The following is a 16992-nucleotide window of genomic DNA, read 5'->3' on the forward strand; positions in this document are numbered from 1 at the left end:
TTAAAAAATCAAAGAAAGACGATTTACACAATCTACAACCCATATTAATCTACAGTTGTGAAACAGTCAACAACAACAAAGGGAGATAATAGAAAACTTATCAAATCTGAAAGAAAAGTACTGATAAAATTTTTTAGCTATCTTACAATCAAAACAGTGGACTGTATGAATGAAGATAAAACAAGGGACCACAAAATCTATTTCAAAGACTCAACATCCTATCATTGATAAGAAACGACAGAACTGAGAGGTCTGTTCAATCTGGAGGGCAGATGGCCAGTTAATCAAGCAAGTACTTACAAATTAACTAATTCGTGCTGGGCAATGTCTGCACAGGCATAAACTGCTGGTGGGAACTAACTTGAGCATATGTATGTTGCTTCTGCATTAAGCGGTCGCATTTTCACAAAGCTTATATGGCATGTTAGTTACAATTATTTTGGTAGAATTTTATTTGTAAAATTAGCATTTGTGAAGTGTCCGGATGATATCGAATATCCCAAATGCCATTCGAATGGATTTCAAGTTATATTATTACTTGACGCCACCAGAAAGTCCAAAGACTCATCGAGGGAAGGCACCTACTGTACAACTTTTCATCTCCACCAACTACAGTGAACATCACCTACACCAACACCATCTACCGCTCACTACCACCTGGAGAGTGGATACGCTAACCACTCGGTCAACCAGACCAGCACATATATATATATATTCTCATATTGATCTTTTTGATTTACATAAATTTTAATTTACATAAATTTACATAAATGACTGCATTATAAACAGCTGTTATATGTATTTTCTGGAACTGAAAATTTGAAAGAGGATGTTAGGATAAACATATTTAGCTGCTTTGTTTAGTGCTACAATAAATGCTGCTTGTATGCATGCAGCATAGGGATAGTCTGTGGGGAGTGTTTTTCCACTAGGAGTGTCATTTCAGTTGTCTTTAATTACACTAATTGTTGCTAAATAGAGGACATAGACTGTGAATGTCTCTGATAAACAAGTATCTTTGTTTATCAAAGATAAACAAGTAGCCTTGTTTTTCCTTGCTTCTGCAGTATATCATCTGTTGAGGTTGGAATGTTTTTCATGATATAGGAACATTTTTATTCCAGTCTTTGGAAAGAAAAGATGTAGTAAAAATTTATCTATTCCTGAATAAAAATGAATCTTCCTATACATCGCGAAAGTGTGGATAATTCTGATAATGATAGGATGTTATGTATCCTATTACTGTGTAAAATGTATACTGATCCTCAGTAAACAAAAGAAATTCACAGAAAATGAAGCAAAATATAAATAAAACAGAGAAATAAATACTCCTAACAAGCACAGCAAATTTTACAAAATGATTTGCTGCTCCATCAACCCACATGTGTTCCTGCCTCATCTAAATGAATCTCCTGATCTACATTATTAGTTCATTGGATTAGCCATCCCCTAAAGTTATTTACTGAACTACCAAATGCATACAGCAGCTGATTATTATTGGTTAGTTATTTATACTTTGAAAACAAATCTCTTTCCCTCTCCTCATAAGTTTTTTTTTTTGTTGTTTACATCATGCCACTTAATGTTTATTCACTTATGCATGTTTAGAATTTATAGGATCACATGCTATTTGCTCCATCCACCAGCTTATAGGACACCCATATTACAAATGCTAATTATTAATAATTTGTTTTCCAGTAATGAAAGTATTTCTATTCACACTTGTTCTTTCCTTTGCATTTCCCATTCTTGCATGGATTTTTAATGATGGTTTACATCTTTGAGTAATTCAAATATACCAACCAAATATAGCATTCTCCTTTGTTTTCTATCCTAAAACAAAAACATCACCCCCCCCCATGTAGATTTGGTTACAATTAAAAAACTATTATGATACATAGTGCGTCCACTGAGACGCAAGCACAAAATTTCTGCAGGGAACAGTGTTTTATCTTCTCCCATCAGATAGTTTGGGTGATTAAGAGAGAGAGAGAGCTACAATCACTCTGACACAAATGTATTAAACTGACAAGACCTACAGGAAGACCCTGAACATGATGGATGGATGTAGTAACAAGAGACTTGACAGCTGGATGAATGCTTTATACGAGATGCAGCTTATGACTAAGATAGGAGAAACTTACCAATGACAGCATTAGACCTAAATGATCCATTAAACTGTTGAAGAAAAAAGACACTTGCCTAGTTTGTATTAAATACCTTGTTTTTGTCAATTATTCTGCTATCACTAAGTTTTTTTTAAGAGATCAGCTTAACTTGTCCAGAATACAATAATTCAAGACCATCATATACTTGGAATCTGATAATTCTGGCCATGCTTTTGGAAGTTTAATGGAGTATTGACAGCACTAACTCACAACTACATTAATGAAAAACAATACATGTAAATATTTCAAAATGTATACCTGAAGAGACACCACAACGGAATTGGAATGTGACTGCATGTGTTTTCCATGATGATATCCTCTAGATTTTGCAAGCTGTAAGCAGGATGTTAAAATTAAATTTTGTAACCAAATAATTCATTTACAGCATTAACCTATGATAACAAAAATGTAAGCTTAAAATAGTTATTTGAACTACAAAATCACTCTTAAATATTTTCCATTTTTTAATAAAATTCTATCATATAATGTAAATAACATACACTAGTTCTCATCCACAGCATTTAGTAAATATGAATAAAATAACTTGTCCGTGCAGTTAGCTGAGTGGCTATGTGCTTCGCAACCATATGCCTGGGAAAGGAGTGTCCTGGGTTCGATTCCTGTCGTTAACACAAGGAGCTTAAGGATCTTTCTCAGACACAGCCAAGTTAGCCGGTCTTGGGAGTGGACAGCAGGGTTTTTTCTTCCCGCAGGCAAACCGGCCCCATGGACACACGCAGCTACAGACATAGGACACACTGGGAGGTACAGGGCTAGCCACCTTATCCTCAGGACAGGTACGGCTTAGAAGGGCTAAAGATAGCTCCGTAACAAGCCACTAGGCCTAATACCTGAAGGGAAGAAGAAGAATAACTTATAAAATGCCTATATACAGATATAAAAAAGCAAACCAAAACAGAGTTAAAAAAAAAAAAAAGTGGTTTAGAAATTGAAAGCGCCACACTTTGCTCTTAAACTGCTACTTAACTACTTCTTCTAACTTCTCAAAAAAGAGAACCGCCACAAAAAATCAGCAGTTAGCAATTACTTATGGCTCAGTTCATTCAGCTTACTAATGCTAATACATGCTGGGCCTAACTTGAACATATTAATGCCACATATTTATATACTAATATAAATGTCATATTAGTAAAGGAAGTGTACTTAAAAACTGCTGTATGATTTTTAACTGCTAAGTGATATAATATTTTGAAGAAATGACATTTAATGCATCTTACTTTTGTATTTTACTCGTACATGAAATAATTTAGTGTACATTGGCATGAAATGTTGCTTTTTTTTGAAATCTTGCAAAACAAAACCAATTATGCTATCTAATATCATTAAATAATGATAACTTTTTATTTTCCTTGAGTACATTATTCTTTTTTATAAGAATCTCTGCAAAGTCCAAAGACTCATGATAGAAGGCACACACTAACCATTCAAACAATATCTGTCACACCTTTCCTTAAACTCATTCATCAACAAAGCTATCCTGATTACCTCTGGCAACCACTCATTCAATGCTTTCCATGCCAAAAATCTAGTCCTCAACCTTGTTAATGACATTCTAGCTTCCTAAGATTGCCTCTGCTCTCTCCTGTCATGTACTGGAACATTTCTTCATTGGCTTTATTAACTTACATGTTTCTATCATATTCCGTTTACTGCATATCATTTGAACTTTGTAATCCAAAAACTTTCAGTTTATTCTCATAGGGGGATCCCACAGACTGATCATCTTTTGGTCACTTGACTTTGGATCTTCTCCAACACCTCCACAAACAAATCCAGGTGACCATAATGGACAGTAGTTGAAATGCAGTTGCAACAAAGCTTATAAAGATGAACATTAACTTCATTATCTCTACTTATTAGCAGGTATATGAATAATTTCCCCCTTCTGAACTTCACCTCCATAGCCATATCAATTTTCTGCACTCCTGTTCTGTCAGTGCAATACACAGCTTAGTAATCTTTTTATCCCAAAGTGCATACACTGCTATATTAAACTAGCAACCATTATCCTTTGTCCAACTGTTGGTCTATTTGAATCATTTTCTGCGGGATCTCTATGTCATTCCTCACATTAACTACCACCTCAACAGTTTGCATCACCAGCAAAACAAGTGGATATTTCCTCTCAAGCAATTCCCTATATCATTAATGAACAAATTAAATAGCAGCAGTTCAAGTACAGAGCCCTAATGGCTCACACATCACCTGACTCCTTGATTCTACTCCATCACAGGCCACTTTCTGATGTCTGTCTATCAACTGTTATCTTGTCCATGTCATCAACTTCACATCCAACCCCACGTGATCCAATTTAAAAAATAAGGCCATAACATCTGCTTATCTCTGCATTGCTCTCCCAAATTTTGCATAATCTGCAAACAGCTGCATATCACCAGTTAAATCCATCCCATTATCATTAACATACAAACTGAACAACAATGGTGAAAACACAGACCCTTGTGGCACACAACAACTAGTGACTTCCCTCTTTCAGGATACTGCACCCCCATATATAACTTTCTGATAGCTATTTGACAGCCAGTCACCAATCCAACTCAGAAGTCTTATCCAATCCCATCTGTTTCAATTTCTTTAACAGCTACTTGTATGACAATCTATCAAAAGCTTTTGCAAAATCTAAGTACACCACAGTGTATGCATCTCTCTCTCTCTCTCTCTCTCTTGTTGAAGACATTTGTCATCTTCTTATAGTACACAAGTTAGTAAAATGTATCTCCTTTAACAAACCCATGCTGATAACCTCAGAGAATACTGCTGTTATCAACCCATTCCTACTTCTCACCAATCTCTCTCTAGTACCTTCAACCACAACTTCAGATATACAGATTGACCTATAATTTGTAGCCATAGCCTTATAATTGCCTTTATGCAGTGGAACAATTTTCCTTTCTGTCCACTCCCTTGGAACCTGTGCTGTTGCAAGACTCTTATTAAACAGTCATGTCAATGCTACTGCTAATTCCTTAGAACATTCCCTTGTGGTGATATGTCATTAAATCCTATCACCTTATTGACATCAAGGTTATCAAATATCTCCTGCTCACTCACAATTAAGCCATCCTCTCCTATGTCCTCTACACTTAAATTCCTAATGATTCCATCCTGATGAGGATAAAACAACCTTATAAATTGATCACTGAATAACTCAATGTCCTCTAGCAGTTACCAATCTCCCACTTTCATCCATTACCATCATCTTATCATATTCATTGTTCTTTCTACTTGCCACATATTGATAAATCTCATGAGGGGGTTTTTCTTCCCCTGATTTGCTAATTTCTTCTTGTAGTGCATTTTTGTTGTCCTTACAAAGTGAGTCAATCTCCTGGCCTGCTGTTTATACTCTTCATGCAACTGATTATTATCACTATTCATCTTATGTTGTCTCCAAAGCGTCCTTTTCTTCCAGGTTTCATGCTTAAGCTACCTTCATCCATTTTACACCTACCTTATTCAGCCTTTTCGCCTTCATAATACATTCACACATTGATGCTCTTATTGTATTCTTTGTCAGTTCCCGAGCAGCATTTATTTCCTTTCCACTCAATTCCTCATTTAATGCTATAACTCCAAATTGTCTCCTAAGCTTGTCATGCTCATCAGCCTTGTACTTCAACATATATCCTTTGGTAAAAATAATCAATTTATAATTATGAATCTTTTTACAGTTATTTTTCTACGTTAATAGATTATTAGTTTTGGCTTCGTAACATATATATTGGCACTTCGATGTGCCCATTATTGAGATTGTCAAAATGCAATGTAAAGCATTTGAAATTTTGATGCACTTACTAGATTCTGATAGTTATGTTACTTTCAATCTTTTTTATTGTAATTTAAAATTGTTAAGTGTGGAGATAGCCTCAAGGGCTATCTCCACACTTAACAGTTCACTCCCGTACTCACTTAAGTTAAGTGAGTACGGGAGTGACCTTGAGGTACCAGATGCTTTACCGTGCCTTACTTCATGTAACATACATCTATATATTATTTGTAGACCCGTCCTAATCTTCTTTCTTTCTTGTTGTTCCTCTTGCTTCTTCCCCCCCCCTATGCTATTAGGGTAGTCGAGGGATAGAGGGTGAATCTTTCCTATTATACTATGTTTTTTCATCTCACACAGTGGGGCCTGCTTTCCCTCCCAAAAGGCAGGTTTGGAGGCCTTAAGGTAGCAGCCCAACACTGAACTCACCCTGTGGAAGGTTGGTATCTTATCCAGGGGAAATTTACAATTACTCACAAAGCTTTGAAGAAGAAAAATAGGATGGATTTAATTTATTGGAATTGACCCACTAATGGACAGGGACTTCTCTTTGAAAAATTATAAATAGCTATTTGGAAGGTTTGTGGAGCACACACAAAATTGATGAGCTAAACAGAACTAAAAATTAGAAACATTGATATGGCAGTAATAACAGAGACAAAAAAGACAAGAAGGGATCTCAAATTCTGGAAGATTATATAATGATATTCTCTGGAGTTCCAGAAGACAAATGGGCTTCATCTGGGGTTGCAATTTGGATTAATAAAAAATAGAAAAACAAAATTTCAGATTATACTTGAGTATCAGACAGAATAATCAAAGTTAGAATGAAAATTATGAATCAAACATTCAATATTTTTGGAATTTATGCATCAATATATGGAAAAGAAGAAGAGAGAGAAGAATGTTATGGAAAACTTCAGAAATGTATTGATGAAACAAATAAAAACGAAGCAACAATTTTCATGGGAGATTTCAATGCTAGAGTGGGAAGTAACCCAATAACAGGATGCATTGGATCAGAGGGAGAATCAGTAATCAATAATAATGGAATTTTATTAAGACTTCTGAATATTTAACAATCTAAAAATCAGCAATACTTTCTTCAGGCATAAAAATATACATAAGTACACATGGGAAGCAAGAGGAACTAAATCAATAATAGATTACATTATTATTAACAACAAACTAAATAATATCAAGGATACAAGGGTTTTTAGAAGGAGCAAAATTAATAGTGATCATATGTTAGTTGAAAGCAGATTTAAATTCATAAAAAGAACCACATACTTCAAAAGAAAAAAAAAGATAATGAACCAACATTTAATAAACAGTTTAAAATTCACATCCCAGAACAATAAAGTATTCTGCTTTTATATAAGTATTAGAAACTTATATAAAAGCAGAATAAGTGATAAAATAAAACCAATCATAAACAATATTAAAACTGAAATGGCTCAGAACTTGGAATGATGACTTAAAGGAATTAATTGAAAGGAAAAAACAAGATTTTAAAATCTATCTGCAGAGTAAAAAACACTGCTGACTATATACAGTATAAGAAACTACAGGCTGAAGTCAGAAAGCTTTCCAGAAGTGTATGCAGAGGAAGACTGGAGTAAATATGTTAAATCATTAGAGCAGGATATCACTGGATCACAAAGAATAGGTTTTAAATTTTTCAGGTAACTACAAACAGCAGAAAATGACCAATTAAGAAATAATCAATTTTCCAAAGAGGATTGGATAGAAAACTGTCAAAGATGGAATTAAATATTGTGGAATGAAAAACAAAAAATAGAAAATAATGACAAAACTCACAAAATTGAAGATATCAATATACAAGAAAGTACAGAAGAAACAGCAATGGAAGAATTAGAAAAATAATTCAAAAACTAAAGAAATAGAAAAAGCCAGTGCCTGGATAGAATATGCATTGAGCTCTTCAAATATGCAGACAACAGCTTAAAAGAAAACCTACTTAAGCTCGTCAATAATATCTGGAAATATCAAAAGATCCCAGAAGAATGGGAAACTGGAATAGTAATAAATATTCACAAAAAAGGTCTCAAGGACAAATGTGGAAATTACAGAGACATTACTCTCTTAATAACAGCATCTAAACTATATGCAAACATCTTAAAGAACAGATAATTAAATATACAGAAAATTATTTAGAAGAACACTGTGGTTTTAGAAGAGGGAAAGGATGCATAGATGCCTCTTTCACAATGCAACAGATTATAGAAAAAAGAAAATAATTTAACCTGCCCAGTTTTCTTCTATTTATTGACTATGAAAAGGCATGTGATAACTTGAACAGAAATCTACTCTGGAAAATATTACAAGATGATAAAATATCTCCTCAATTAATTAAAGCAATAAAAAGTCTATACAGAGAAACAAAAATATGCATCAAATTTGCAGATGGAATATTATCAGAACCTATAAATAAAGGAATAAGACAAGACTGTGGCTTATCCACAATCCTATTCAACATTTATATAAACAGAATCCTAAAAGAATGGAAAACAACTGTCAAAGATGGAATTAAACTAACAAATAATATACAGCTAAATACAATACTTTATGCAGATGATCAAGTAATAATTTCAAATTTAGAAGATAAACTCCAAATTGCAACTAATCATCTAGTAAAATAGCAAAAAAATTTAAAATGAAAATCTCTGAAACAAAAACTATGGCAATGTGTGGAAACACCATTCAAAAATTGCTTAACAATAAAATAACAGAACAAGTTACAGAATTCAAATACTTAGGAAATAAAATCTTGCAATACAATACTGATTCACAATTAGAATCAAGACTACAAATTTACAATAGAATGAATGGCATAATTAAAAGAAATTTTGGATTCTAAAACAAAGAAAGAGACAAAGATTGGAAGCAGAACAGATGAAGTTTCTAAGACCTCTCCTGGGACTCACTAGATAAAAAAGAAAAATACTGAAATTGGAGAACGATTAGATACAAAAAATATCATACAAGAAATAGAAGAATACCAGCAAAATTGGCTACACCATATAGAAAGGATGAATAACAATAGGATTCTTAAACTAGTACTAGAACATAAACCTACAGGAAGAAGAGACCATGGATGTCCAAGATTAAGTGGAAAGATACTTCATTTGCAGAGCAGGAACAGGATATAAAAAGCCTATACCTAAATTGCTCAGACAACAACGACAAAGTGTTGAGATATCTTTTGTATTTTGTAAAGACATTCTTTTGTTGCTAATGAGACGTGTTGGCTATTATATGTAACTTCTTGCTTGCCATTTACAAGGAGTGCGCATGCTCACCAAGGAGTTTGATGGGTGAATGCCAGCTGATAGTGATAACATCCGGTACCAGAGCAATGAAGAAAAAAAAGTAGAGTGAGAGAATGTAAATTTGAGAACAGTAACCTGAGAAATTTGTGCTTAGGAAGTTTTAAAGAAAACTTGACAGTCGGGAGAATATTAATAGAAGATTCCGAAAAGGAATTGCAGAAATGAGTTTTTAAACTGAAGGAGTTGAGACTATCAACAAGTGTTTAGTAAATAAGAGAAGATATTGGGGTCAACGTTCTAATTGAATGTTCGAGGAGACGCTGAATAGAAAGTTTTATCATCTGTCTTAAGGACGCCGGAAACTGTAAAGTGGCTTAACACGAAGAGCTCTACTTAAATCTGTTGTTTATAAAGTAGTAGAAGAAACTTCTTTCTCTGGTACAAAAATTGGTAATTTGTGCATCAAATGGAATTGTGACAGGTAAGAATATTCATACTTCAGTGAGACAGGAGGAATAATATCATATGCTACATAAGGGAGATAAAGAATCCCATGGAAAAGAAGAAAATTTTATATTTTTGGAAAGGGCCTAACAAAGAAAACTACTGGTAACTCTGATGAACATTTTGTTGTTATTGTGTAAACAAAGTGGATTAGTCTGGTTGACATGATTTAGTATGTGTTAAACAAACCAGTTATAGAATGAGTCAGAGAATGAATGATTTTTATTTTTATTAGGTAAAAAATCTGTAAAGTGTAGACTTAATTTGAAGGCCTTAGATCCAATTAATTTTGTAATTATTTATATAAATATAATGTTTTAGTTTCATTAAATGTATGTATTTTTTATTTGGTCTTGAGTCAATAATTTTCTGGATTCTACAAGAAATAACTAAAAGTCACTGCACCAAATGGAATTGAACCTTTGTGTAAATACTTAACACTAAGAGTAAAAACAATCACTTCACACAGCTAATGAGAGAAGTGAAAAATAAAAGAATCACTTTCCTCACAGAAATCTGCATGTGGATAGCCACAACCCAGATGATCACTTCATGCTCACTCTCACTAACTAGAGAAATGTGCAAAACCCAACTCACAATTACATCTTCTGATGAAATGATCAGATCTAAAACTCTACTGAAATGATGAAATGAAACTTACTCCAAAGCCATTTAAATGCAATCCATCAACACCAGTATAATTCCATTCTTCCCTGAAACACATGCCAGGATGCCTGATGAAATCTAAATGTCTCCAAATTGAAGGTCCTCGAAAATCATGTAGGTTATTGTCAGCCTTACCAGAATATTTTTTTACATATATTAGGAAACTGGAATTCACAGCATGACCTCTCAAATTCTTGAGCAATTTGCCTTGGAAATCACATCTTACTTGATAGTTTTTACTTCATGACAGAAGAAAACAGAATCCATATATTCACCTGCAGTTTTGTGCTAGTTTACAAAATAAAGTGGTTTGTCTTTCCTTTTGTTTGTTGTTCATAATGAAGGATGAATTTATGTAATGTATCTATAAAAAAAATTCAACAGGAAAGATGAATAATAATATTCATAAAACCACAAGAAATTAGTTAATACTCACTATGGAACTAGACTAACTTTTTTACAATATGATGCCAGTCACATGATCATTCTTCAACTCATTTTTACAAGATAAATGTATTTTCTTTTTATATAACAATATTAAAAAGCCTTTTCATTATGTAAAATCTTTAAATATATAATTACACTAAGCAAATTCATGTTTGGAAGTCTTAAAATAAGCTTCTGCCAATATTACATTACAACTGCACATCTTTTATGAGTTAAAGAGACTGTAGGAAGAATATAAATTGATGATATTTTGTATTAGTTGACATTAAATCAAATAAAAATCACTTTTGTTAAATTAATTTTTTTTGTAACGGCATCTCTGATTTTGTAAAAAGAATGGTGATGACTTTCTAGATATGCCAAATAAAATTTTTGAGAATTTGATTATTTACTTCAAAAATAACTAGCGAATGCCAAGTAGATTTAAGTTTAGAACAGATGGTGAGGGATAAATAGTGCCACCTGTTCTTATAGTTTAAAATTACTTCATCTTTCAAAAACTGCAGGGAGACATATTGCAAGTATCTATATGCTAATTAACCTTTAGAAAGGAGGCAACAGACTATGAAAGAATGAACTAATTAAATTAAGTATATCTCCTGGTTAGAAATAAAACTTCTTTAATAAATTTATAAATACTCCCATCCTACCATCACTGAACTAAAGTCTTTTGGCTCTTTATTTTACTAATTACTTTTACGCACTGACTAAGAGTTCGCTTACGAAAAATACATTTCTCTGACATTTCAAAGTTCCTTAGAACGGAATGAGAGTTTTTGCTCTCTTAAGGTTTCTGCTTGGTCTCTGAAAAGAACCAACCAGTTCAAATCAGGCCAGTGAAACCTTATCAAAAATGGACTAATAAAAGGCGAATATATAGATGCTTCGGCAGCACCTATGTCTTTTAAGTAGTCCACACTAAGGCAACTTAAAAATGCCAGGGAGTGTATTCCCATAAGCTTTTTGGCCAACTTACCTTATGAAACTTTCATAGTTTCTATAATTGGCTTTGAAATAATGCTGGATCTAATATCCACTTTGTTTATATAACTCCTAAATATATCCAGTGCAAGTCTGCAAGATTCACTAATTAAACTGCGTAACAGTTGTAGTAAATTTAGCATGAAATTCAGCAATAAAAAAGGCCAAAACAATGAAAATAGGCAGGAACATAAAAAACTTGTTCCTGCCTATTTTCATTGTTTTGGTCTTTTAGGTGAATTCTCCATGGATTACCTACAGAACAAGTAAAATACTTCAGCTATTTAGGCACAGTTTTTAGTGAAGATGGCAAATTAATTATGAAAATATGCAACAGAATTAGTAAAGCTTGTATGATATGGTAGGAAGTAAGCTAAATAAATTTATATGGAATAAGAGAAAAATTAGCGAGAACACTATTCACAGTATTCAAACCAATTTTAACTCATGGATCTGAGAGATGGGTTAGAAATAAAGCACTTAATCGAAGACAAGCGACCACAGATATGAGAGTTTGGAGAAAAATTAGGGGAGTGAACAGATGGCATCAATGGCAGAATCATATTAAAAATGAAGATATTAGAGAGGAACTTGATATTGTTAGCATTCAAAAACGTATGAGCAGAGCTAATCTAAGGTGGTACGGCCACTTAAACAAAATGGGAGAGGAAAGGTTAGCAAAACATATTTTTGATGCCAAGATGACAAGAAAGAGACCCAAAGAAAGGCCAACTTTTCAACAGATTAATTCAGTCAGATGTGGCTTAGAAAAACGAAATGTTAGATACAACAATATTGGAGTGCTGATGATCATATTAAAAATGAAGATATTAGAGAGGAACTTGATATTGTTAGCATTCCAGAATGTATGAGCAGAGCTAATCTAAGAGCACTTAAACAAAACGGGAGAGCAAAGGTTAGCAAAACAGATGCTTGATGCCAAGATGACAAGAAAGAGACCCAAAGAAAGGCCAACTTCTCAACAGATTGATTCAGTGAGAAGTGGGCTTAGAAAAACGAAATGTTAGATACAACAATATTGGAGGGCAAAGCAATACTTAATCTTTATTTGAGTTGTAAGTCAGCAGTTAGAATTGAAGGAAGTACAGGAAAATGGTTTAATGTTAAATCTGGTAATTAATACTTAAGGAATTGACAGCGTATGCTAGAAATATAAATTAAATCAACTTTAATATATACTTTCTGATATTTCGGCAACGTCACGAGAACTTCATGAGAACTTAAGATAAAGACACGTGCACACAAGTACTACATAACAGCAAACGAGAAACGAAGCAAGGAAGCTACCATTTTCCTAAAGTCCTGATGGTGCCCCCTGGAGGGCTATATTAGGTGTTCTTGGTCTTTGGGGCTGAAGTTCTTCTGATGTATGTTTCCCAAATTTGGGGCAGTCCCATGCATCCAAATTTGTTGAGGTTTGGCATGTTCCTAAGGGATGAGGCTGATTCCATGAATAGTTTTTCATATTTGAACTTGCTGCAGTGTATTACTGTGGCTTTCTTCCACCTTATTCTGTGGCGAGTATCCACAGGCAGATACATTCACAACAATCCCACCATCTCCCCCCCCACACACACACACAACAATATGGAGTTATTAAGACACTATTCAACAGGGCTAAACTAATCTGTTCAAATGACCAAGTCCTAACCACTGAACTAAATCACATCCTTAACACTTTCTCAGTCAATGGCTACCCCCCCAAAAAAATACTAAAACCAGATATCCACCCCCCCCCCCTCACAAAAAAAGATTACTCTAAATCCATCACCATCTTGGAAAAAATCAACAAAATCCTAAAAAAACATGACTGGCCACTTGTTACAGACCATATAGAAAATTGGTATCCCTTATCTGCTCCACTAAAGACCAACCACTTCCCCTAGGCCTATTTGCTGTATACCAGGTCCCTTGCAGCTGTAAATTGTCCTACTTTGGCCATACAGGCAGGACAGCAAATATCAGAATCTCAGAACACAAGGACTACATCCGATTTCACCAGTACAGCCATTCTGGGCTTGCAGACCATGCTCTGGATACTCGCCACAGAATAAGGTGGAAGAAAGTCACAGTAATACACCACAGCAAGTTCAAATATGAAAGACTATTCATGAAATCAGCCTCAGCCCTTAGGAACATGCCAAAACTCAACAAATTTGGGAAACATACATCAGAAGAACTTCAGCCCAAAGGCCAAGAACACCTAATATAGCCCATCAGCACTTTAGGTAGGAAAATGGTAGCTTCCTCGCTTCATTTCTCATTTGCTTTTATATAGTACTTGCATGCACGTGTTTATCTTAAGTTCCCATGAAGATGGCAACATGATGTTGCCGAAATATCGGAAAGTATATATCAAAGTTGATTTAATTTATATTTCTAGCGTACACTGTCAATTCCTTAAGTATTAATTATCATGTTTAAGCAGCATATATGCCTTTCTACAAGAGTTAAATCTGGTGTGAGACAAGATGTACATTATCCCCTCTGTTATTCATTATCTATATGGATCACATTATGAAGGAAAGTGGTATTAAACATGATATCAAAATTGGAGATGTTAATGTCAGCTCTTTGCTTTATGCAGATGATGTTATACTTATCAATAAATCCACTATGAGTCTGCAAGATTCCTTGACAAAATTGAATAACTGTTGTAATAGATATGGTATGATGGTCAGCAATAAAAAGACAAAGACAATGAAAATAGGTAGAATCACTGAAAATGTCAACTGTGTTGTGAACGGAGAACCTGTGGAACAAGTAAAACATTTCAGCTACTTAGGCAGACTTTAGTGAAAATAGTAAATTAAATATAGAAATAGACAACAGAATCAACAAAGCTGGTATGGTAGGAAGTCAATTGAATAAATTCATATGGAATAAGAGAGAAATTGGTTGGAACACTAAATTAGCTGTATACAAGACAGTGTTCAAACCAGTTTTAACTTATGGATCTGAGAGCTGGGTCAGATAAAATACTCAACCAAAGACTAGAGACCGCAGATATGAGAGTCCTCAGAAAGATTAGAGGCGTGAACAGATGGCATCAATGGCAATATCATATTAAAAATGAGGATATTAGGAAAGAACTTGACATTGTCAGCATCCAGCAATGCGTTAGCAGAACTAATCTCAGGTGGTATGGTCACTTAAACAGAATGGGTGAGGAAAGATTAGCAAAACAAGTGTTCTCTGGGAGGTTGGCAGGAAAACGACCCAGAAGAAGACCAAGATATAGGTGTATTGATCTGGTACAAAGTGCCTTAGACGATAGAAATCTAAGATCTGATAATGTTGGAGTCCTGACAAGTAACAGACTGATTTGGAGGAAAATTGTAGATAGGAAGTTAGTAATGATGTAAATTTTTCATGTAGTACTATCATATCCTGTACACCCCTTGAGGGTACATGTCAGGAATTTGATGATGAGTAATAGACTAATTTGGAGGAAACTTGTTGACAGAAGATTAATAATAACGTAAACTTAATCATCTAGTGCTGTAATACTAGCCTGAACATCCCTTGAGTGTACATAACAGGAAATTGATGATGCCAACCATCCATAAAATAGAATAACCCAACAATTATGTTTTAAAATGGAAAGAGTAAAATATATTTCAGAACAAGACTGAGAATTCACTGCCCAGTCATCTCTTACCGCTGGCAAGTGGATTTCTGGAGCCCTGCCGAGAGAGAGTAAATTTGACTGGCAGTCACGGAAGATGAAAAAAGAACAGTGAGTGAGTTATATAAGTAGTTATTCACTACTTTGACTAAACTAATATATATGCTGTTTAGTTACAGAAGGTTGCACAGGATATGGTATAGAGGCAAATTGCTCTTGAATCTAGTAAGACCTTTCAATGTTTTATATGCAGTAAAATTATGCCTACTGTTTAGGCCATAATTTATAATATAACGTTTCACACGTAGAACCATATATAACCTATTCTTTCTTTCTTTCTTTCTTTCATTGTGCAGAAATTATGAAACAAATTCCTGTGTAAAGAGCAGTTACTTTACTTAAAAATGAATAAAACACTTGATACTTCTATCTTTATATCAAATTATCATCCAAAATACACACACACACACACACAGACACCCTAGAACATAAGCTATATCAAAATACACTTTACTATGGTACAGCATAACAGCTCTATTAACTAAAGACCCTACACTGATCTCTGTTCAGGAGAAACGAAGATGAAGAGCAAAACTGAATAATAAAAAATTATACTAATGATAATTAAAATAAAATTCTTGTAGAAGGCAGAAATGTTGGGTCTTCATCAGTGTATTATTTTTTTAATCAAATATTAATACAATATGTGACTGAATTGAAAATTTATTTAGTTATTCAGTGCAGTCAATCAAAATTCTGAGTTTTAACGAGATAACAGTGCCAAACAGCACAATTCACATGGCTAAAAGAAGTGAGCACTACTACTTTTTACCATGTGATACACTGATACTCTCTTACAGATAGCAAGCTTTTTTAGGAATGTTCTCCATAATTTGATTTTTTGATGGGAAGCCAACTGTAAGCTAAAGCACTTCTAAGTTATATATATATATACACACACACACATACATAGAATGAAAGTTGTTTTCATCAGCTTCTAAACCACCTGATTCATCATCTTAAAGAAAACTCCTACACACACAAAAATACTAAGGCAGCACTGTAAGAATAGTAGGCTGTTTCCACTGTTCACATAAACATCAATTATTGTCAACCAAACACAGGCAAATCACTATATTTTACAGAATCAGAACTTCACATCCTACTCACAACACAAAATATTATACAGTTTGCCCTATGTGCTTGCAAGTGTTTCTATCAAAAAACCTGCCAAAGAAAAATTATCACCACAAGGTTGTTACATCATTCCTTATATACTGAACTATATTAAGAGAACTCTGCTAGTCAATATAATAGCAAATGAATTAATTAAAGTATAAATATATAAAATTATACTTAATTAAAAACAAAGATGAATAAAAAAACATCACAGAAGTGACATCTATGTCCATTTCTGTGAGTAGGAATATTCAATGATTGTGGCTAAAATGCTACTCTACTCTCTCTCTTTTAGGTTTA

General features: G+C 33.8%; 1 protein-coding gene across 1 annotated transcript in view; it reads right to left on the reverse strand.

The window, feature by feature from the left end:
* The window catches only part of Syx5 (syntaxin 5), a 202696-nt gene that overhangs the window by 55893 nt on the left and 129811 nt on the right, over positions 1–16992 (reverse strand). The window contains exon 6 of the mRNA XM_090398913.1: positions 2427–2501. Coding sequence (XP_090255039.1) covers positions 2427–2501 — 75 coding nt within the window. The remainder of the gene's footprint in view (positions 1–2426; positions 2502–16992) is intronic.

This window comes from Typopeltis vanoorti, chromosome 10 (genome assembly GCF_054136105.1).
Source record: "Typopeltis vanoorti isolate ZY-2024b chromosome 10, IOZ_Tvanoo_1.0, whole genome shotgun sequence".
Lineage (NCBI taxonomy): Eukaryota > Metazoa > Arthropoda > Arachnida > Uropygi > Thelyphonidae > Typopeltis > Typopeltis vanoorti.